We start from the raw sequence: 25246 nt of genomic DNA, 5'->3' as shown, positions 1-25246 counted from the left end.
AAAAAAAGGAACTCTTATTCACTGCTCTTGTGAGAATGGAAAATGGTAGACACTTTGGAAGACAATTTAGCAGTTTCTTATAAAACGAAACACATTTTTTTCATACCATCCAGCAATTGCACTCCTTGTTATTCAACCAAAGGAGTTGAAAACTTACATCCACACAACGATCTGTAGACTATGTTCATGGCATTTTTATTCATAATTGTCAAAAGTTGGAAGTAACCCAGATGTTTTACAGCAGGTATATGGATAAATTGTATCACATCCAGATATGGAAATGTTATTAAGTGCCCAAAAGAAATAAGTAATAAAGCCATGAAATGACATGGAGAAATATCAAAACTGCGTACTTTTAAGTGAAAGAAATCAATCTGGAAAGCCTACATAACTCTATGGTTCCAACTATATGACAACGTAGAAGGGCAAAAACAATGGAGGATAAGAAGATAAGTTGCTGCCTGGAGTAGAGGAAGGAAGAGTGGGATAGAGATGAATAGTCAGAACACAGAATTTTTAGGGCAGTGAAAATACTCTGTTTGTTACTATAATGATGGTTATATCATTACACATTTGTCCAAATTCACAGAATGTACAAAACCAAGAGTGAACTCTAATGTTCACTAGGGATACTTTGGGTGATTCTGATGCATTAATGTTCATTCAACCTTGGTAAAAAAAACATACTATTCTGGTTAGTGATGCTGGTAACAGGGGTTGGGGGTGGGGTTCATATGTGGGAGAGCAAGGAATATATGGGAAATCTTTGTACCTTCCTCTCAATTTTGCTATAAACCTAAATTTGCTCTAAAAAAATGAATCTATATATCAAGCTTATTATAAGGATGAATCAACACTGATGAAGTAAGAATCTTCTAGAAGTGATAACATTTTAGGCAAAGGCTACGACAGGAATAATAAAGCTAAAGGCAGTATTTTCTTTCCTTTTTTACAGTATTTTCTTAACTAATCAAGAAGAGTATCTTAAAATCCCATTTGGAAGTAGAAAGATACGTACATTATTACAACTTAAATTTACTGAATTAAATATGTCACTACAGTGTCTAGGGGGCTCATCAGTCAGTTAAGCGGCTGCCTTCAAGTCAGGTCATGATCCCAGGGCTCAGGGATAGAGACCCAAGTCAGGCTCCATGCTCAGCAGGGAGTATGCTTCTCCCTCTTCCTCTGCCGCTCCCCCTACTTGTGTTCTGTCAATCAATCAATCAATCAATCAATAAATCAATAAGTAAATCTTTTTTTTTTATTTTTTTTTTAATTTATTTATGATAGTCACACAGAGAGAGAGAGCGAGAGAGGCAGAGACATAGGCAGAGGGAGAAGCAGGCTCCACGCACCGGGAGCCCGACGTGGGATTCGATCCCGGGTCTCCAGGATCATGCCCTGGGCCAAAGGCAGGCGCCAAACCTCTGCGCCACCCAGGGATCCCAGTAAATAAATATCTTAAAATCACTGTATTTCCCAGCCACTAAATCTTTTACTATTTGAGAAAAAAAAAATAGCTCTCCAATCTTTCATTTTGTTACTTTTTTTACCATAAGGATTAAAAAGTTCATAATGTAGGGGTGCTTGGCTGGCTCAGTTGGCACAGCATGTGACTTTTGATCTCAGGGGTCGTGAGTTTGAGCCCCATTTTGGGCACAGAGATTACTTAAAAAATAATTAAAAAAAAAAAAAAAAAAGGTTTCACGGGCAACCTGGGTGGCTCAGCGGTTTAGTGCAGCCTTAGTCCAGGGTGTGATCCTGGAGACCCAGGATCGAGTCCCATGTCAGGCTCCTTGCATGGAGCCTGCTTCTCCCTCTGCCTGTCTCTCTACTTCTCTGCCTCTCTCTGTGTGTCTCTCTCATGAATAAATAAATAAAATCTTAAAATAAAATAAATTAAATAAAATAGAAAGAAAATTAAAATAAAATAAAATAAAGGTTCACAAAACAGATAATACATACATCATTTTCATTCCATGTCCAAAACAACTGATGGCAGGCCTTATGTTAAAGATAAGGATATAAGCTTTGAAAAGTGAAGTGCCTTTCTCAAGGTCATACAATGAACAAGTTAGGGTAATTAGTTTGTCATATTCAACATATGCCTGTTTTATGGTGCATACTTTCTACCATTTTGGGTTGGGTACAGAAAATTCATGTTTAAACATTTTTATGAAAAAAAAACCAAGCACATAAAAATGTATATATAAAAGGTTATTAATTGCCAATACTGAATGTCTGGAGACTTACGTCTAGAAATACAGAATAACTGAATAAACTAAGATTATCGAGATGTTAGAATATGATAAGTCAGTCATAAAATCTAATTCCAAAGACAACTATCTTATTGCATGGAATGATGTTGCTCATGTACTAAAATTATTACAAAACCATATTTAATAATCCCCTTTTGAAAAAGCTATACATGTTTAAAGGTTATTATATGTGGTAAAAATATATACAAAAGAAAACCTTAACTCTTGATCATAAAATCACATCTCTTATGGACTTATCTGCACTTTTCTTTTTGCTATCATGAAAGAGGTAATTCCTTTCCTAAATAACAACAACAAAACAACTCTGATTATCAAATGTCACCGTAATAAGTGGAGTTAGAATCCAACTAACTGTGTGATCTTAGATGTCTACTTAATTTCTCTGAGCCTGTTTCTACTTCTGTAAAATATAGTAATTGTTCATACAACTCATATAGGTGTAAAAATTAAATGAATTTACAAGTTATTTTTTAGCATACTAAAATTACACAAAAAGCAAATATTCAGTAAAAAAGCTAAATTATTTGAGCAAAGTACATTATTTCACCTGAGGAATAGAAGAACGGCTAGGGTCTCTTCAGACTTGCACATTTATTTTTTCTTCAGGAATTTCATCATTAAATAAAAGATCTATGTATATACATCTGGTTGTCAACCACAAAAATGACAGTTTCAATTTAACTAAAAAATAACTTTCACATAAGAATTATCTCTCTCCATAGAAAAACCAGAGAACATCTTAAACATTGTGTATCACCATCATCTAGTAGTACTACAATGCAAAACTTGTGTTTCTTGATATTATAACTTAATGGGGCTTAGCACAGTGCAAATTATTCAGTTGCTGAATTTAAGTTATTTTAAGTCTCAGTGTAACACAAATGTCTTCATCTCCTCATCTTTTGCAATTATCATGCATTCTTTGTATTTGTACAAAAAAACAATGAATGCTAATTGTTTGCAAAATAAAGACCGAGATATTATTCACGTATAACTCATGTCACAAGAACAAATACTCATTATTATGAAGTTTCAATATTTATTTAAGTAAGGATTTAATTATATGTGCCACAACCATGATTTTTGGGACACAGGGTCCCTACTCTCATGAAGATCATTGTCTAATGGCAATGATGTAAAAACAAATGATAACAAAAAAACATTACTTAAGACCCAGTGACTAGCTACTTCAAGAAGACAATGTTCCTGTTAACAGATAAAAATATTTCAGAGCCAGAAATCATAAAAAGTATAGTAATATACCAGAAAACCTCAAGGAATTTTTGCTAGACACAACATACTGAAACTAAAGAGATTCTTTGAGATTAATTTAAAGTTCCTCTTTGCTAGATCCAAAATAAAACAGGTCACACTTGAATCATTAAAATAATATGTCAATGATACCAAGTTTTAGCATTTCTTTGACAGTTAAGGTTATTTTCTTCTTAAGACTCTATTTATTTGAGAGAGGGGGAGCACAGAAGGAGAAGGACAGCCTGACATGGCTCAATCCCAGGACCTGAGCTGAAGGCAGATGCTTAACTGCTGAGCCACCCAGGTGCCCTGTTAAGGTTATTAAAAGCTAGAATTTCAAAAGCAACATAAAAAGTCCTTTAGAAACTAACATCATGGGTCTCCTAGCATGATGTATTAAGAAGGATACATCAGCCCTATGTAGTCAAATATGTTTTAACTTGAGTCTGACCAGATAGTAACAAAATTCAAGAAGAATCTGTAAAAAAAAAAAAAAAAAACTGGCTTAAAATCTCTAAAAAAATTGTGTCACGTAAACACACACCCAAGGCTAGGGAATTTCTTGACTGGATCTGAACTGAAAGAAAAAATATCATCTTAGGATGATATTATTGGGACAATAGAGGAAATCTGAATATAGGCAGATTAGATAATAGGGTTGTATCAATGTTAAATTTTCTGAAGATGGTATTTATATTGTGGTTATGTGGGGAAAATGTCCTAGTTCTTCGGAGATACATACTAAAAGACTTAAAGTTGAATGTGATAATGTCTCATTACTTACTCAAATCATTTCACACACACAAAAAGAAGAAATTTGACAGAAGTAAGAAATGGTGAATCTAGGTAAAAAGTATATAACTGCTTAACCATACTATCCTTCTAACATTAATAAAGATTTAAACATGTTCTAAAATATAAAGAACAAATGGTAATTTAAAAAAGGAATAATCCTTTAGAACAAACCAACTAAGAAATTATAGGATTTCTTCGGATGTGCAGTCTTACACTTAAAGTAAAACACATGGATTATGTTTTTCCACAGCCATGATCTACTTTCTCATCCAAGACAGAGTAGGCAGGGGGTTAATCTAACCAAAGTTGAAGTTCTGACAAGTGAATAACATTGTGGGGGTTGAGGAGGTATGTAAGAGAGTAAAGATAAAAAAAAAATGATCTGGGGTGCTTCGGTGGTTCAATCGGCTAAGTGTCTGACTCTTGATTTCATTTCAGGATCCTGAGATTGATCTCCACATCACAGGGCTCACAGAGTCTTTGGCCTTTTATATGATAACCCACAGACATCTGAAGATTTAACAAGTACATAATATGAATCCATTATCAAAATGTCATTTCTGCTCTTTTTTACTACAATTTCAGTACATTTTCAGTTTTCATTAATGGTATACATAAAGTTGCCCTACCAGCACTCAGTGGGGAGTCGGCTGGAGATCTTGCCCTACTTCTCCCTCTCCCCTCGCTGCACCCTTGCCCTCGCCCCCACTCACGCAGGTGCTGTGTGCTGTCACCAAATAAATATTAAGAAAAAAAAGATTTCACCCACTTTACCTCAATATTTTCATGCATCACTGGTGTGTTGTAATAAAATACAACTTTTAGATCAATATTTAGAGAATCTTCTTGGCTAAACAAAAGCACAACTAAGGCTAAGTCTGCCATGTTTTCCTGACTCAGAAGACTTTCAAGCGTTTCCTCCTTTAGAGTGGTATTTTAATGAAAATTTTTTGTTTTGTAAGTATGCTATCTTCAGAATATATTTAAGGTATTCCTAGGTTAGTCTTTGCAAATTTTTTCCTACCTTTTACAATAAGTTTTTCAATTTCCTGCTTTATTGTTAATGTGCCTCTTGCTACTGCTGATCTTATTTTGCTCTTCCAATTTGCCAACCATGTAGACAAACTTGAACTCTTGTATGTTACTGGTGTAAATATAAAATGGTGAATCCACTGTAGAAAATAGTTTGAAAGCTCCGCAAAAAGATAAACATAGAATTACCACATGATTCAGCATTCAACTCCTGGATTATGTACCCAAAAGAACTGAAAACAGGTACTCAAACAAATGTTTGTATATGAATGTTCACAAGCAGCAGTGTTTACAACTGCCAGAAGGTGGAAACAACTAAATGTCTGCCAACTTATCAGTGAGTAAATAAAATGTGGTATATCCTCATAATGACACATGCTACAACATAGATGAACACCACTCAAAGTGACAGATGCCAGACAAAAGGTTACATATTGTAGGATTCCAGATACATGAAATATTCAGGATAAGTAAATCCAAGCAGACAAAAAGCAGATTGGTGGTTGCCAGAGTCTTGGGCCAAGGGAGGAATAGGGAAAGGAATAAGTTACTAAATGGTTATAGTTTCCTTTAGGATGATAAAAATCTCTGGATTTAGATGAGGTGGTGGTTGCATAACACTGTACATGCACGACATGTTACTGAACTGCAGATTTTTACATGGCTCTTTTTATGTCATATGAGTTTTATCTCAACAACAAAAAATTTTTTTTGAAGATTTTATTTTTTATTTATTCATCAGAGAAACACAGAGAGAGTCAGAGACACTGGCAAAGGGAGAAGCAGGCTCCATGCAGGGAGCCTGATGTGGGACTTGATCCCAGGACTCCAGGATCACGCTCAACTGCCGAGCCACCCAGGAGTCCCTCAACAAAAATGTTTTTAAAAAGTATCACTCTATTGAGCACCTGGGTGACTCAGAGATTGAGCATCTGCCTTTGGCTTAGGTTGTGATCCCGGAGTCCTGGGATTGAATAGTGCACTGGGCTCCCTCTGGGGAGCCTGCTTATCTCTCAGCCTATGTCTCTTTCTCTCTGTGTCTCTCATGAGTAAACAAATACAATCTTAAAAAAAAAAAGTATCATACTAAGTCACCTGACTTCTTTATATTCAATGCTGATAATGATGCTTCCTTATTAAAATTTTTCTTTCTGGTGTTTTAGAGCCTACTCTTTTGTATAGCCTATTTGCACTTCTGAACTTTTCTTCTCACTTCCTATGTTCACCTTGAATTTCATCAACACATACCTTACATTAATATCTACACAATGACAGTTACCAAAATCTTAAAGAGTAAACCATTTCCAAAGATCCATAGGCATACATTCAGTGGAGTCTTTGGGCTTTTAAATGATAATCCACAGGCATCTGAAGACTTAACAAGTACATAATACGAATCCATTATCAAAATGTCATTTCTGCTTTTTTTTACTACAATTTCAGTATATTTTCAGTTTTCACTAATGGTATACATAAAGTTGCCCTACCAGTAATAGGAGGGGCATTTTTTTTTTAAAAGAATTTATTTATTCATTTGCGGGAGTGAGAAAGAGAGAGCAACAGTGACCTATGGGACAAAAGCAGCAAATAAGTTAAACTGTCTGAATTACCAAATTTAGTGCACTGAAGTTTTTAGATAGTAGTGCAGAGAGGTGGAATCACAACAGAGCACAATGGTCTACCAGAGTTGACAAGATGGGAGACAGGAGTTCAGAAAGGATGGGAAGGCCAAAATCTGTGGGGCAAAATACCAAAAAAGAGGAGAGTTACCAGAGAAAGAGCCTCAAAGATGTTCAGAAAAGTTCCTGAAATCTTTGGCTGAATACTCCACATGTATTAGAAAAAATTTCCTGAAGCCAGGGCAGAGAATAGTAAATATTCTATTCTCAAAAGATCTTTTAATATACAGGGTCAAGTCCTTAATTTATTGTTGATCTATATAAACAACAGTATAAAAGCTGCTCTGGATCCACCAAAACAAACTTACATACAAGCCTAGGAAGTATCAAGTGATTCACAAACACTTAACACATGACAAGACAAACTGAACAAAACAAAAATGAACACTGGAAAACTCACCACCTAATAATGTAAAATTCAAAATGTCTGACATCAAATCAAAACCACTAAAGAAGCAGAAAAGTTAGTCACAATTAGGAGAAAAATAGATCCAGAAACAGTAATAGATCCAGAAATGAAATACGGCAGAATAATAAAAAAGGCCTTTAGAACAGCTATTATAAATTCTTTTAAGTATATTCACTGATACAAAGGAAAATACCAACATGATGGGTAGAAAAATAACACACAGGAAAAAAGAGACTTAAATGGAACTTCTGGACCATATAGAAAAAAAAAAAAATGGTGAACTAGAAGATAAGGCAACAGATATACAGTTTTACCTAAATGAAACACCGAAGAAAAAAGCTTAACAAAACAAACAACCTTAGTGCGCTGTGGGACAATTTCAAGATGTCTAACAGTCCAGAAGCAGAAGTAGGAGGACTGAGGGGGAAAAAGACATTTCAAAAAATAATGGCCCCAAATTTCAAATTTGAAAACTATAAACCAAAAAGATCCAAGAAGCTCCAGAAACCTGAAGCACAAGTTTTTTTTTTTCTTTTTTTTTTTTAAGCACACATTAAGGAACATTTTAAATACAACTGTTAAAAACAGAATAACCTAAAAAGCATCTGGGAAGTGAGGGAGAAAGGAGATCACATACAGAGAAGACAGAAAAGAGTAATTGACTGTTGTTAGATATTGTGAAAAAGACAACGAATGGTCTTTAAAAAGCTGAGTGAAAAAAAAAGCAGAAAAAAAGAAATCAATCCAATTTTACAACTGCACCAAAATCCGTAACATACCTAGCAATAAGCATAACCAAAGAGGTACAAGATCTATACTCTGAAAACTACAGAACCTTTATTGAAGAGAATGCAAAAAAACACAAAAACAAACCCAAAACAAACAAAAAAAAAAGGAAAAAATTCCACATTCATGGACTAGAAAGAGCAAACATTGTTAAAATGTCTATACTAGGGGATCCCTGGGTGGCACAGCGGTTTAGCGCCTGCCTGCCTTTGGCCCAGGGCGCGATCCTGGAGACCCGGGATCGAATCCCACATCGGGCTCCCGGTGCATGGAGCCTGCTTCTCCCTCTGCCTGTGTCTCTGCCTCTCTCTCTCTCTCTCTCTGTGACTATCATACATAAATAAAAAAATAATAATAATAATAAATAAAAATTTTAAAAAAAATAAAAAAAATAAAATGTCTATACTACTACAAGCAATCATACATTTAATACAGTCTCTATGAAAACACCAACACCATTTCTCACAGAGCTAGAACAAACAATCCTAAAAATGTGTATGGAGTCACAAAAGATGCCAAATAGCCAAAGCTATCCTTAAAGGACAAAGCAAAGCAGGAGGCATTGCCATTACGGACTTCAAGCTATATTACAAAGCTGCAGTCATCAAGACAGTATGATACCAGCAAAAGAACAGACACATAGATCAATGGAACAGAAGAGCCACAAATGGACCCACAATTATATGGTCAATTAATCTTTGACAAAGCAGGAAAGAATATCCAATAGAAAACAGTCTCTTCTTCATCAAATGGTGTTAGGAAAGAAAACTGGACAGCAACATGCAAAAGAATGAAACCAACCACTTTCTTATATCACACACACACACCCCCAAATCAAAATGGATGAAAGACCTAATTGTGAGACAGGAAACCATCAAAATCCTAGAGGAGAACATGGTAGCAACCTCTCTGACCTCAGCAGTAGCAACTTATTAGACATGTTGCCGGCAGCAAGGGAAACAAAAGCAAAAGTGAGAACTACTGGGACTTCATCAAGATAAAAAGCTTCTGCAGAGCAAAGGAAATAATCCACAAAACTTAAAGGCAGCCTATGCAATGGGAAAAGATATATGTGAATAACATATCTGATAGAAGGTTAGTATCCAAAATACATAAGGAATTTATCAAACCCAACATCCAAAAAATAATCCAGTTAAGAAATGGCCAGAAGATGTGAACAGACATTTCTCCAAAAAAGACATCCAGATGCTAAAAGGCACATGAAAAGATGCTCGAAATCACTCATCATCAAGGAAATACAAATTGAAACCTAAATGTGAGACATGAAGTCACAAAAATTCTAGAAAGGAGCACAGGCAATAATGTCTCTGACTTCAGCTGTCACAACATTTTTCTAGATGTTTCCTGAGGCAAGGGAAATAAATGCAAAAATAAACTAGTGGGACTTTTGCACTGAAAGGCAACCTATAGAATGGGAGAAGATATTTGCAAATGACATATCTGATAAAGGGTTAGTATATAAAATATATAAAGAATTTATACAACCCAACATCCAAAAAAAACCAAATAATCCAATAAAAAATGGGTGCAAAACATGAACAGACATTTCTCCAAAGAAGACGTACAAATGGCCAGATAGATACATGAAAAGATGCTCATCTTCACTTATCATCAGGGAAATGCAAATCAGAACTATAATTAGGTATTCCCTCATACCTGTCTGAATGGCTAAAATCAAAAACACACGAAACAAGTGTTTGTGAGGATGTGGAGAAACTAGAACTTGTGTGCACTGTTGATGGGAATGTGCACTGGTACAGCCACTGTGGAACAGTATGGAGATTCCTCAAAAAGTTAAAAATAGAACTATCCTACAATCCCCAATTGCACTACTGGGTACCTTAAAAAACACAAAAACACAAATCCAAAGGGATATACACGACCTAACGTTTACTGCAGCATTATTTACAAAAGCCAAATTATGGAAGCAGCCCAAATGTTCACTGACAGATGAATTCATAAAGAAGTGGCATATATATGCAATGGAATATTATTCAGCCATAAAAAAGAATGAAATCTTGCCATCTGCAACACATAGATGGAGTTAGTAAAATGCAGGGTGAAATAAGATACAAATGAAAGCAGAAAAGAGAATTAAAAGTAGAATTCACTGAATTAAAAATAGACAAAAGACAGGAGGAAAAACAAACCAATAAAACCAAAAGTTGGTTCTTTGAAAAGACTGGTAATATTGATACATTTCTAATGAGAGGGGTAGAAAAGACATAAATTAGTAATATAAAATCAAAAGAGAATACACCACTACAGAGATACTACCGGCATTAAACCTCTGATAAGGAATTTTTTTTTTTTAAGATTTTATTTATTTATTCATGAGAGACAGAGAGAGAGAGAGAGAGAGAGAGAGAGAGAGAAAGAGGCAGAGACACAGGCAGAGGGAGAAGCAGGCTCCATGCAGGAAGCCCGATGCAGAACTCAATCCCGGGTCTCCAGGATCACGCCTTGGGTGAAGGCGGCGCTAAATTGCTGAGCCACCTGGGCTGCCCATGATAAGGAATTCTATAAACAATCTTATGCCACCTTGGATGGAATGGACAAACTCTTTGAAAGACAAAAAACCCCTATGCTTAATTAAGAAATCAAAAATCTATATAGCCCTGTATCTACTTTAAAATTTTAGACAATAGTTAAAAACCTCCTCACAAATAAAATTCCAGGTCCAAACGGTTTCATGGTGAATTGTACCAAAATTTAAGAAAGAAATATTACCAATTTTGTACAAACTTTTTAGAAAATAGACTCAAGTCTGTGATGCCAGTTTTACTCTGATACCAAAACTAGCCAAAGACACTGCAAGTTAAAGAAAACTACAGACCAATATCCCTCAGGAATCAGAAATTCTTAACATTTCAGCAAAATGAATCCAGCAATATATAAAAAAAGAAAACATTATGACCAAGCAGTGTTTATCCCAGAAATGCAAGTTTAGTTTAATACCTGAAGATCAATAAATATTTTACTATATAAACAGACTTTAAAAGGAACCATATGATCAACCTCAACAGATAAAGAAAAATCACATGACAAAAATCAACATCCATTTTGGATACAAGGAAACAAGAATAGAAGGGAACTTCTCAATCTGATAAAGAGCATCTACAAAAACCCCAACAGCTAGCTATCATTACCTATTGATGAAACACTGGATGCTTTCTGGGGTGATGAAAATGTTCTTTATCTTGATTGTGGTGGTGCTTAAATGACTAGAGTTATCAAAACTCACTGAACAATTAAAATTGGTAAATTTCATCAATGAAGTTGAAATTTTAAGACTACCATAATAGCTTCTTCAAGGTTCTTTACGATTGATTATAACAGTAAAAGTACTCCTCATTTATACCACTACAAACAGTAAAACACAACTTTTAAATAAAAAAGTATCTGATATATATTTACATTGTTAAGTTGAACCTTCAAAAGAAAATGGTTAGGCTACAAGTGCATATTGAGAATTCGATATTGAACTCGAGCAACTGAGAATTTTCTGCTAAAACTCATCAGCATTAATCAGTAAAATCAATGTACTACCACCACCACCACCACCACAAAAGAACTGGGCTTTAATCTTCTATATAACTATTCTTGTGGTCTTATGGTACCTCAGTATACCTCTAACAAAGGACTTAAATATATAAATTACCTGTCAGTTAACTGAATTAATTCAGATTATGCTAAGAATTGGGGTAGAATTTTATTTTGTCTTACACTTGGAATTCATTCATTTTCCTTGTACCAAATCACTCAATTATCATGAAAATACTCAAGAAATGGGAATTTTTAATTATAAAAATAAATGTACAAAATACTAATTTATTTTCTAATTACTAAAGACAATATTTCCTCATTTCTCAGTCATATCCATAAAGCCAAATTATATTACTAGAGCAAATGAGAATTCTTTAAGCTCAAAGCAGAAAGTTAGTATTTTAAGAACCTTTGCAAAAAAAAAAGGGGGGGGGACCTTTGTATTTCTACTATGCTAAAGATGGATAGAAATATAGATAAGAAACTTGGCTGAAATACACTTTGTTGAAGGAAAACAACAAATGAATAAAAGGGTATATCCAAATGTAGGCTCTATAAATTAATATTAATATTTAATTAATATTATTTATTAATATTTATTAACCTTCCAGAAAGGAGAAGATATAGGCTATTTCAAATACAATACTAGTGGATAACAGTTAACAGTTCCACTCCTTTATTAAAACAGAAAGTCAGCACTTCTCACCAAGGAGAAAACCCCAAATGTAAAGAACTTAGCCGATAATCAGACTAAAAGGCTAAAGTGTATATCCAAGTAAAAATTAGCTTGACATTTTAGATAGGATATTGTAGTTTTGTCTTTTAAACAATGCTTACTTATCAAAGAAGATCATTAAGAACAAATAAAGATGGAATTAGTTCTTATTTTCAAACCATTAAATTTTGTATTCCATTCAATTACTGAGGTTTCATGATTAACTTAGGTTTTAAAATGCAAATGAACATGACAAAAATGATAAAATTCCACCTTTATTCCTTAACTTTTGACTAGTCCAGCTCTCAGATGATAGTTTACATTGGACAAAGTAAACATAACACAGGCTGGTTTTTAAAATAATGAGGATATCTGTACACTCTTAAAAATACAACTCAAACCATATAAACCACATCAAGATAGTGCTGCTAAATAAACAGTAATATCTCAAACAAGCAGCCTTTCATACATTTATAAATATTGCTATGAAATTTAAAACAAAAAGTCATGTGTAAAATGGGTAATAATAATAGTACTAGACTTAAAAAACACTGAAAACTTTCAGATTTATCTATTTAAAGTCATAATTGATTAAATAGCATAATTTAATAATCAAGTTATTTTAAATTCCAGAATAAAGTAAGTAACATTTTAGCATTCGACTTACCCATTTATTCAAGAGAAGTCCAACAAAAACATTAATGGCCAACAACAAAGCTTTTTCAAATGTCAGTTATGTCTAGAGTTAATATTCAAGATAATCAATCCTAACACCTCTTTCATAACTTAGCTTTTATGAATCATGAAACATTTCACAAACTGTTGGCTTGGCAAAAGTGAAATTTTCAATTAAATTTCTTGCAATGAAAAAAAAAAATTCTTGCAATGATACTTCAGTCCTACCTGTATCTTCAATAAATTCCACACATTTTTCAACAAATAGTGGTATGGGCTTCTCAGCTGTAACCAGATCCTGGAGGGGCATTCCAAAGTAATTACTTTCCCAATTTCTACGTGTTGGTGGATTGAAGTTCTTAGTTTTCTTTTTCTGCTATAAAAAAACATGTTCAAGTTAAAACTATTAAAATTTCCTTCAGAATAACATTAATATTTCAGCAATGTAAATACACATCCAACCTAAATGACCATCAATGTGGGACTCAGTTAAATTCTGCCAGAACTAACAACTTGAGCAATGGAAAGAGACAAAGTGAATAGAGAAAAAAATGACTAAAAAGAATGTTCCCTTTGGAAAATAATAGGAAACTGGATAGGTAGGGAAATTAGAAAAGGTCATTTTTCAACGCCACCTCAAAGGAAATGCTGGAAGTAATCAATGCTCAATTCAGTTTAGGTGTAGCCTCCCAAATCTATTTGGTCTTTGGGGCAGGTCCAAGTGAGATTTTTGTGTATAGCTATTTATTTATAAGAACATAATATAGCTTTAATTAATTATTGATTATACAATGAAACTATGTAACTTCATGAATTTTAGTCCCATCATCTGCCCCTTATTTTCCCATTTTCCTCCTATCTACTGATTCTACTTCTTAAATGTTAAGATAGTTTTCATAAGTAATGGATACATTTTTACAAGAGTAAAAACAGAATAAAATACTAATTTTCAGAGTTTAATTTCAATCTAGCATTGGGAGAAAATGAGTTCTTTGCTAGGGAGTGAACATCTCAAAAATCTAAGGAGGGACTGTCTAGAATTCAACTGCTAAGAAGATTCTGAGTCAATTTTTCTGGAGTAGGATACTGTAGGCATTTCCAAAGATAATTCTATTATGCATCCCTAGTTGACAATTTGTAAAATATAGGAAGATGAGTAAATTTTCAGAAATTCAAAGATGTTAGAGCATTTTTATTGACAGCTCTTCTCTTTTCAGTTTACCTACATTTTCTGATAAATCACAAACTTATTCAAATTTGTCATAAGTATCATTATTTACTTATTGTAGTAAACAGGATAAAAACATATCATTTCTTACCCAGAAAAGGGCAGGGGATGGGGAGGGTGCACAGGGAGAGTTTCCTATGCCTATAAAGCAATACTCATCTTAATTTCCCATTCTTTCTGGAAGAGACTCTCCTTTGGATGGATCACCCAATGTATTCTTCCAAGTCTCTGGCTACCTTGAATAATTAACTAAGTCCTTTCTTCATCTCCATTTCAGGCTGCTCCATCTAGCAAACTTCCAGAGCTCATGAAATCAAGTTTCTAAACCCTCATGTACTATATCTTAATGATATGGATTATATACAACCTTGGTATGTACAGATCACATGTAACATAACTAGGTGTCTGAAATGTTGCCAACAAAGCATTGGAATGTTTGATCTGGCTCAAGACCTAAACCCACCAAGTAGCTAGCGTGGATCCTTACTCCTTAAGTAATCCTTGCACTACTACCACCACCACCAAAACAGAATATGCAAGGAAGTGGAAATGAAGAAACTCTAATTTCAAAACTGAGGTAGGATAGTAAGCCAAGTCCTCTTTCTCAGAAACAGTAAGGTACTTTCTAGCCCGCAAACTACCAGCTGCAAAATTTGACTAGAAAACTGAAAACTGAGACATAGATGGATGCATTTTGTTTAGAGAGATGATATAGCAATGAGTAAGATTACACTTAATGAAAACAGCAATGCCTGGCCTATGACAGAAGCAAAAGGAATAAAGTGATAAGATCTATTAAGATCTTCGCTACCAAAAGAACACGGTTATGAGAAAAGTAAGCTAGTTGGTCCTAAATGTTCCAGTTAACTCTTAAGAAAATCCTCTTTTTAATATTGCCTTTTAGGAAACAATCTGAACTCTCAGATGACTCTGAAAACATTCCAGCCTTATCCTTGGGATCATAGGAAAGAACATAATGGGAGTGTAAATTTTATTTAGTAAGAACTGAATACTTGGGGCAGCCCGAGTGGCTCAGCGGTTTGGCACCGCCTGCGGCCCAGGGTGTGATCCTGGAGACCCGGGATTGAGTCCCACATCGGGTGTCCTGCGTGGAGCCTGCTTCTCCCTCTGCCTGTGTCTCTGCCTCTCTCTCGCTCTCTGTGAATGAATGAATAAATAAATAAATCTTTAAAGAAAAAAAAAAAAGAACTGAATACTTGACTAAAATTGGGAAGGTGAAGACAAGAAAGTAAAATAAGGTAGATTATCTGGCTTATGCTCAGGGAACATTCCCCCAAGGTCTATAAAATTACAAGGGCAAATTATTTAATTCTGTGGTTATACCAAGATTCAGGGCTAGTAATCTATAGTAATGAAAGGCTAAGTGTCTTGTAGCATAGAATTTCTGGCAATCTCTAAAGGGATAATTTACTAACAAAGAACTGCCTTGACAGCTCAAGTTATAATTCATATATATTAGGAGGAAAAAAACGTTTAAGTTCTGTGATTTTACTAATTTCTCTACTAACTAACACTGGTATAAAAGAATATTCTATTCAGAGAAAGTTTTGGATTAGCTTTTATGATGAATAAAAATGTATAATTCCTTTTTCTAATAGTGATAGTTCTTAATCATCAGAATTCTTAGAGTTCTTCTAAAATATGTAAATTTTGAAAAACTCTACATAATTTTGATATACATCCCTTAGTTAAGAGTTGCTGATCTATAGCTATACATTTTATCAATTCAAAATGAATTTTGTAAGCTAAACTAAGGTTAGATGATTACAACTGTTATAAAATGCCATCAATTCTCAGAAACCAAGAAAAAGATGAGGAGTATGGCTATTTGATAATTTATTTCCATAGGTTTTGAAGAACCATTGTCAGAAATGGCAGCCCCCAATTAAATAATTATGCCAGCAGGAAAACATCTGATTTCTAATAACCCAACTTTTGATTCATACTACAAATGAATATCCACAGTAAAATAAACATCTAATTCACAAATAATGTACACAATGTTATCAATTAAGTGTTCAGCAGACATTAAAAACTATCATCAGTATAAGAAAACAGGATTGGGAAAAGGCACACAAATAGCTTTCTTCTAGAAAGAGCTGCCTTCCCACTTCATAGTTATATCAGCAACACAACAAGGGAGGGCATCTAACATCCTCAAAAAATACTGTAATCAGTAACATATAAAAAAGCATAATATTTCAACTGCTTCTTTTGTAAGCAACAAACTGAGGGGGAAAAAAAGTAGCAAAAAGCAGTTGAGGAGGCTTTCAAAGAGCCAATCCAGGAAACAAGAACATCTGATCTTCTCTAAGATGGGATTCTCAGAGGGGGAAAAAAAAAAAAAAAGGTCAAAGAAATGAGACAACATGAAGCAAACTGTAAAGAAACTGGAGGGAAAAAAAACTCATTAAAGAAATGAAAATCTCTCTAGTAAAAGACTCAATATAACTGAAAGATCAGAATACAGTGAAAAAGATCATCAGAATTCCCCTCTCTATCATTCTTACAACATACTCCAAAAAAATACTCTTTTGCTTCCATTTTTAAAGTCTCAATCGTCCTCTCCTTGGCTATTTGCCCCATAATGCTACTCCCTTTTGCAAACTCTCCAGAAGCCATATTTATATATATACATATATTAGATGTTTGCAATTTCTTCTTGTATGTATTCAAATTATTCTACCACCCTCATCACTCCACTAAATCTGTTATTAAGGTCACCAATGACTGTTTTGCAATAATTAATTCCCAACTTTCATTTTACTTGACCTTTCGGCAGGCTCTTTCTTTCTTCACTGGACTTTGAGAACACCGCCTCTATTGTCTCACTCACTCTCCCCTTACTAGTATTCGCTCCTGGATGCTCTTAGCCAGCCCTGTAATGGGAATACCCCAGGCCTCAGTCCCTGACTACCTTTTTTTCCCTCAACATCTATACCCACTCTCTTCATATTGTCCTCTATCTGCTGATAACCCAAATACTTGCAGCTCAGCTCTTTCTCCTGAACTCTAGACTCATTTGAAACATTCTAGTGGACATCTTAACTTGAATGCCTAAGAAAGATCTCTTTCTTAACGTCTACAAAGCTAAACTACTGCTGATTTCCTTAAAATATTCCCCAATTGTGTCCTTATTCATCTCAGATGCTAACAATTCCATCCTTTCAGTAGCTCAGGCTAAAAAATCTTGGGAGTTATCCTTGACCTGCCCTTTTTCTCTCATTCTACTTTCAACTGTAAAGCAAATGTATTAGATATAGAATGTAAAGCAAATTATATAGCTATCATTTCACACAGCTAGATTACATCAACTGCTCAATCCATCCCCCAGGTTCTACCACCATCTCCTCAGACCATTCTCAATAAAGAAGCCAGAATGATAGCAACTCCCGAAATAGCAGCCTACAAGGCCATATACAATCTGCATGCCTTGAACTTTGCCTCTTTGTATTCCAACTTCATTTCTCTCTACTTTCATCATCATTTACTCCTTTCCTCCAGCCACATGGCTTATTTATTTTTTAACATGCCAGGTATCCTCCTGACTTAGAGAGCTTTTTATACTGGTGGTCGCCTTCATGATTTCTATGAGGCCTACAGTGACTACTCAAACAACTGTAATCCTAGTCCCTGCCCTTCTAGCTGTTGCCCAGCATTCCCAATCCTTTTTACTACTGTTTCTATCTACAACGCTACATTCTTTACTTATTTGTTGTTGTTATTACTGTTATCATTATTTGGTATCCCCTGCTACAATTTAAGCTCCACACAAGGGCAAGGATTTTTATCTGCTTTGTTCATCAACATACTCCAAGGAGTAGGGAATACTGCCTGTAAAAAAAAGCAAAGTACAAAGGGATTTGAGGTCTCTTCTGAAATAATGAATGCCAATATGTTTATTAAATGATCTCATCATGTACTAGAAAAGATAACAAGAGTGAAACATCAAGTTACAGACATATCATATTCAACTCAGTAAGCTTCAAAGAAATTTAAAAAGCATCCAGGCAGAAGAAATCAAGAACCATCAACAGAAGGAAAATATCAGACTAGCTTTAAAATTCTCAGGAAAACTGGGAAGTCAGAAGTCTCATCTACAGGAATAGTCACAGGAAAAGAGTTGTCAAGAATTCATTACCTAGCTAGTATGTCAATTTGGATGTGCAGTAACAAGCAACTACAAAAAACTTTTAAAGTTTTCAAATATATAATAATATATTTAAATTACAGTAAAAACTGCTTTTGAAAAATCTTAAAGAGCTTACATGTAGAGAACTTGTGCTATGGAAGAAAGAATGAACACTGTTTATATTTACCCATAGAACTAATTCTAAGTTATGGTGGTATGGCTATATAACAAAATAACATCTAAAATTTCATAGCTAAAGCAACAAGATGTAAAAATAATTTGATAATAGGCCAAAACCAAAGACCTCAACATACCCAAAGAGAAAGGGAAAATAATAAGAGATTGTGTGATTATGCTAAGGAATGACGGAGTATCATCATGACGGATTATTGGGGGAAGGAAGAATGATAAACTGAAATAGAGGTTCAATATAAATTTAATGAAAATAAGCAGCACGCAAACTAATAGTTTTTTCATTTATTTTTCTTTTACAGTTTTTTTTTTAACCTTTTGAAGTGGAATAAAAATAGGGAATTAGACAAAAGCAAACTGAAACTTACAAAAATAAAATATAAATAAATGGAGTAAGATCAACTAAAGAAGATTCTCAGATCTGGTACAAAATTAAACCCAACTAAACACATGTTATTTAAACAGAGGGACTCCTAAGAGTTGAAAATAAAAACAGGAAAAGTAATGATTTCTTTTTTTTTGTTTTTAAAGAGCAATATTAAATTGGAATTGCTTTCACGAGGCAAAATGCTTTGAACTATACAAAAAGTTATCCCTACGATCTATCCCTTTTCTCCTATAACATTAATTTGTCCCTCCCCTGGGTCATTCTTCTGAACATATCGTCATCTTTAAAAACAATATGAAAATCCTCCTTTAATCCCATGTTAACCTCTAGCTACTATCCCAATTCTTGCTTTTTTTTTCCTTGGCTGTTTAAATTTTTAATTCCAGTTAGTCAACATACAGTGTTATATGTTAGTTTCAGGTGTCTTGCTCCCTTTCACAGCAAAACTTCTTGGAGATGCCATCTACATCTACTATCTTTTCACATTCCATTCACTCTTCAACCTACTTCCCTTGGGCTTTCTCTTCCATTCAACTTAAATGCCTGTCAAGATCAGATACTTCCACACTATCAAATTAAAAAAGAAATGTTGCCCTTCATCCTTCTTGAACTCTCAGAAACATTCTTTCCTGACTACTACCCTTCCTAAACACTTGCTCTCTTGGCTCCCATTTCACTACTCTTGGGTTCAAAGGATTTCTTTTGGTTTCACCTGCCAATACCCTTCCTGATTTACCCAAACTCAGTTCTGAGCCCTCCATTCTTTCTCTGTACTCTACACCCTTAGGTAAATTTATCTAATCCCTAGTTTAAATCCCTTTACATCATGTATCTCTTTTTCTAAATACCAGATTCATACATATAACTTTTAGGTTTTATTTTCACTGGGATCTCAACATAAAAAGTACAAAATAGATGCCTTGATTCTCTCTGGTCTGAATCACCCTTAGTTTTCACTATCTCAGTAATTCTACCCAGTTGCTTAGATCTTAAATCTAGGACTCATCTTGATTTTCTTCCTCTTCCCTTACTCCCTACAGCAACTGCTTAAGACCAAAATATTACATAAGAACTGTCTACTTTTCCTTTTGGTACCTATACTGGCAAAATACCTAGCACATGATAAATATATGTTCAGTAAACACTGACAGAAGCACACAAAATTACAAACAGGGACCAGAGAAAGACTTTACCATGTAAGATTTCTATTAATACACAAAGTACTGTTTGTTGGTTTATTTACCAGTTTATGCAAATTCAGTATTCATTATATCAAATTCTTCATATCTATGGGAGTCACTATGTGGGTGTACCTAAACTTAAGCATCCAAACCTAATAAATCAGGATTCATATAAAATGATGATTATACATCATAAAACTACAAGAATTAAACAGCCAATTCTATGTGAATTCATCTGGATATAGGGTGATGTATTTTCAGTAGTGTGTAAGTACTGAGCACTGTGTGTACATAGCATCATGCTAGGTACTGTGCAGGATACAAAATTAAGTGGAAATAAGGTTAATGTTCTCAAGAAAAATGTATTATGAAGAAAAATATCTCACTACCTGTCATTTAGTTAACAGCACATATAAAATATTATGTGGTTAAATGTTAAAATAATTGTGTGCAAGGCTTAAATCCAGACTTTAAAAGGAAGAGATGAAGTCAGGGATAGTTCAGGAATTTAGAAAGAATCTGATCTGTACTTACTCATCTAAACATTTGGGTGCCTACCAAATGTCAGCATAAGCACTCAGAAATCAATAGAAACAGCATTTACTGCTTACTGTATATTAGATACTTGGTAATGTTACATGTATAATCTTAATTGTCACAACAGCTCTGACACTGCTACTATTTTGCATCTATTTCAATACACCTGCAATGTGCAGGAATGAATAATGCGGGTAGAGAGGTAGGTAAGGGCCACATTGCCAATGGGTTTTTCCCTTAAGAAATTTGAACTTTATACCGGAGTTTAAAATATATTTTGCAGGGAGAGAGATGAGGTACTTTATTTTAGTACTATTCCTCAGAAAGCAACATAAAGGACAGTCTGAAGCTAGGGTGAATAGAAGACACAGAAACTTAAGTTATCGCTCTACCTATGCTAGTGAAGCTATGGAGATACAATTCATCACACATTCCTAGTGGGAATCTAAAATGGTATGCTCACTCTGAAATTTGGCAGTTTCTCAAAACGCTACAGAGCAATGAAAACTTGTATTTATATAAAAATCTGTACTTTATGGTTCATAGCTACTTTGTTCATAATAGCCCCAAACTATAAACAACAGATGCCTTTCAACAGGTTAAATAACTATGGTATATCCACACCATAGAATATTACTCCACAAACAAAGGGATAAACTAATGATATATGGCAACAACTTGACTGAATCTCAAGGAACTTATGATGGAAAAAAAAAAGTCAATCTCAAAGTTGCATACAGTATGATCTCATTTATATAATATTCTAGAACTAGCAAAATTATAAAATGACAAAATGGAAAACAAATTAGTGGTTGACAAGGGTTATGAGTGGGAGTGAGAAGAAGGGAGGGTGTGATTATAAAAAGACAACAGAAGAGATCTGCTGGTCAAAGAACTGTTTTTGCAACTTATAGCGGTCAATACAAAAAACCCACCCGTGTGAATAATTGCACCAAACTACACACACACACACACACACACACACACACACACACGAGTACAAGGAAAAGTGGGGAAATCTAAGTAAGATCTGTGAATTATATTAATGTCAATACCCTGGTTGTGATATTGTACTATAGTTTTGCAAGACGTTACATTTGTGGGAAACTGGGCAAAAAGAGTGTATGGGATCTTTGTCATTATTTTACAAAAGCACATCAATCTACAATTATATTAAAATTACTATTTTTAAAAAAGACCATCACAATAATCCAAGTAAGAAATTATGACAACTTTGAAGACTGTGACAATGAAACGTAAGCAATATATTTTAGAGCAGAATAAAGATCAGCCAAGTAAGATAAACAGCAATAGCATGTAGCTTTGGCCCATAGTAGTTCCTTCCTGAAAATATATTCTCATCCAATCATGATGAGAGGGAAGTAAATTCTGTGACCTATGAGGAAAATCCTGCCTTTCATAATGAACAGGTACAAACATGCCTTGTATGACTGACTTTTAGATTCACACAGGACTTTTTTTTTAAAGAACACATTCTGTTACTTCAGTACTATTGACATTTTGGGCTTTGTTTTAGGAGATTACCCTATGAACTGTTAAGATGCTTAGCAGAAACCCTGGCTTCTATCCAATAGCTACCAGTAGTAACTCCCTACCCCAGTTGTGACAGCCAAAAATGTTTCCAGACATTGACAGATGTTCCCTGGAGGGCAAAACTGACCCCAGTTGAAAATGACTGTGCTAGGCTAATAAAAACCAAGGACAAAGAACTCAAGTTTGTAAGATAGCTACAGATATATTTCTGGGATGTCTAAGAATTTTAACTTTGAAAAAGGTAAATATGTAACTCAAGACTGAGAAACCTTACTGTAGAGTACACAAAGATGGAATGATAATTGTAATTGCCCTCAAAAAGCTTATAGTGTAGTAAGAAAAAACTTATTAAACTACAAAGTGATAAAACTAGTATAAAGCAATAGCAATTACTTTAGATGAGAAGTAGTAGTACTGCATCAGAGCACACAATTATATCTGTATAAGAAGCCTTTAATGGCAAGCAGGACTCCATGAGGGTTTACTTAATCCTTTTTTTAAAAAAGTCTATAAAAGCTGTAGGTACTGACCGAGAGAGTCCAAACTCTGGAAATCAGGAATGTTGTGAAGGCTCTTTCACACCCTTTAGGCTAATACTAGGTGAAAGAGACAGTAACTGAGGGTAAATAAATGTGGTCTGAGTTCTTGTACATACTAACAGACAAACGGGTCCTAGCACTGATTCATCTCTAAGATGCCATCTTCCTATAAAACATTTCAACATAAATTATCTGACAGGTATTTTATTAATGTCACTAACAATTTCACCAACCAAAAAATAAACATGTAATCATCTGGAGAGGGTCCTAAAAAACATCTAGCTATTCAAATGAATAATGGGTGAATTTCCTCCCAGTTTCCCCAAATAGATATTTTTAAGTGTATTTCACATGGAAAAGAGTTTTCTATTACACAAAGCACTTCATTCTTAAAGCCACTGATTAGTTCCCTTTACAACTAATCTGTTAGGTCCTTTCTGTTATTCTAATGATTGCCAGAGGATCAAGAGAAAAAGAAAAAAAAATTTCAGTGTGTCTTCTTTCTTCCTTATTATCAACAGAGGTTCTTAAACCAGAGTCCACAGCTTTAAAAAGTATATGAAACCCTTAAAACTCCAGCAAAATTTTGTGCATGTGCATTTTTCCAGAGAAAATACCCAAACCTTTCCTCAATTTTCCAAAGGCTTAGAGTACTTCCCCTGAACCTCAAAACAATTACCTTGTACAAAGTATTCAAGGTGTACATTCCATCTGGACAAAGTTAGATACAATTACAAGATCATATTTGTCACACACTTTTATTTTGTTCTAAAAAATGGAAACATCAAAAATTACTACTTTTAAGAAGCAGTCCTTTTGTGGTTTCTCTTTTCACATAGATTAAGCCCTATTGAGGACTCTTACATCAACTAAGATGACAAGAAAACATTACAGAGTTAGAAATCATAAGACTATATAATAGAAACAATAATTCTAAGATTAAGTGGTACAATTTATAGAATGCTAAATTTTGCAGTATGTAAAATTGACAACCCTATAAAATTACCCATTAGTCTTGGAATACAAACAATTGTCCATTAATATGAAATTATAATAAGAATCTGTTATAGGAGTTAAGTGACTCCTTGATATATTAATACATCCTAACAATTATAATTAATGTGCTACAAAAGAGTAATTTCAGTATTTGTGCTATGCCAGTTTTCGCTAAACATTCAATATGCTGTTATGAAAGCAAAGGAAAAAAGCTTGAATAGAAAGCCACACTGAAGATATTTACATTTGCTTTTAGGTTAGTGAAATTAGCGCACCAATGACACAAACATTTAAATTAAGCCTCATTACAACACAAAAGTAAAATAAATATACTTTAAAGACTGCTCATCTTGTTACATTTCAATCTGAATTTGAAAAGCACTAAATCATGGTCAAATGGACAGCACAGAACAAATTTAAAGAAATAGTAAAATATAAACAGAAATACTTTATATATCCACACCTATATAATACCATAAATTGATGTACCCAAACCAGAAATGCCACCAATTTTATGAGGAATCTTAGAAACGCCATATAACTTAATCAATCAGGAAGGCAGAGATCAATTTAGCCAATTAGCCAATAAGCAAGCAAGTGAAATGCTTTCTTAAGGACATCTCACCAAATGCTTTCCAAATGAGATTACAAATATGAAAGAACAAGTTTTGCTAAATCTGTTGAAAATAGAAAATGTTTTAATTTTCAATAAAATCAAACTTATTAGACTGAATTCCTTGAAAGCAGAACCCACAACTATCATTCCTGTATCCTTTAGCTTCAAACAAAGCTCAGGCATAGGGGACATTCAGTAAGATGCTTGGTGAATAAAACGGCAATTTCCTTATGTCAAAATAAATGGTAATTACTAACCCCCCCCTCCCCCACCGGCACATAAACAGTTCTTTTATCACAACTACAAAAGCCACATACTCATACTGATTTCAACTGACAATAGTCAAAATAATGTACCAGGCCATAAAGATTAATTATAAAGAATATATAAATCTTGCTTGTAACAGATATTATGGTTTTCATCCCTTAGAAAGCACCTCAATTTGGGGGAAAGGCAACTTCACCCAGAGATCTAGGGATAAAGTCTCAGGTCTACCTACATTCAGTACCATAAATGCTATTCTCCTGGCCAGAGTTCACTAGTTAGGAATAGATATAGGCTTGAACATAAGGTAAACAGGCTGGAAAAGATTCTGATTGAGGAGTCTGGGAAAGCAACCTCCTTCTCATTCGTCTGAATATACTGCCTTTACAAGAGTGGCCAACACTCCC

The 25246-nt window shown here is 34.3% G+C and overlaps 1 protein-coding gene across 13 annotated transcripts in view; it reads right to left on the bottom strand.

Moving 5' to 3' along the window:
• Positions 1-25246, bottom strand: part of ARHGAP5 (Rho GTPase activating protein 5) — a 105923-nt gene that overhangs the window by 21778 nt on the left and 58899 nt on the right. For 11 of the 13 annotated variants that reach the window (XM_072761372.1, XM_072761377.1, XM_072761376.1 and 8 more), the window contains one exon: positions 13420-13567. In XM_072761372.1, coding sequence (XP_072617473.1) covers positions 13420-13567 — 148 coding nt within the window. The remainder of the gene's footprint in view (positions 1-13419; positions 13568-25246) is intronic. The other 2 variants (XM_072761383.1, XM_072761382.1) reach the window with 1 other exon arrangement.

Source organism: Vulpes vulpes, chromosome 6 (genome assembly GCF_048418805.1).
Source record: "Vulpes vulpes isolate BD-2025 chromosome 6, VulVul3, whole genome shotgun sequence".
NCBI lineage: Eukaryota > Metazoa > Chordata > Mammalia > Carnivora > Canidae > Vulpes > Vulpes vulpes.
This window is presented reverse-complemented; position numbering and strand designations above follow the sequence as displayed.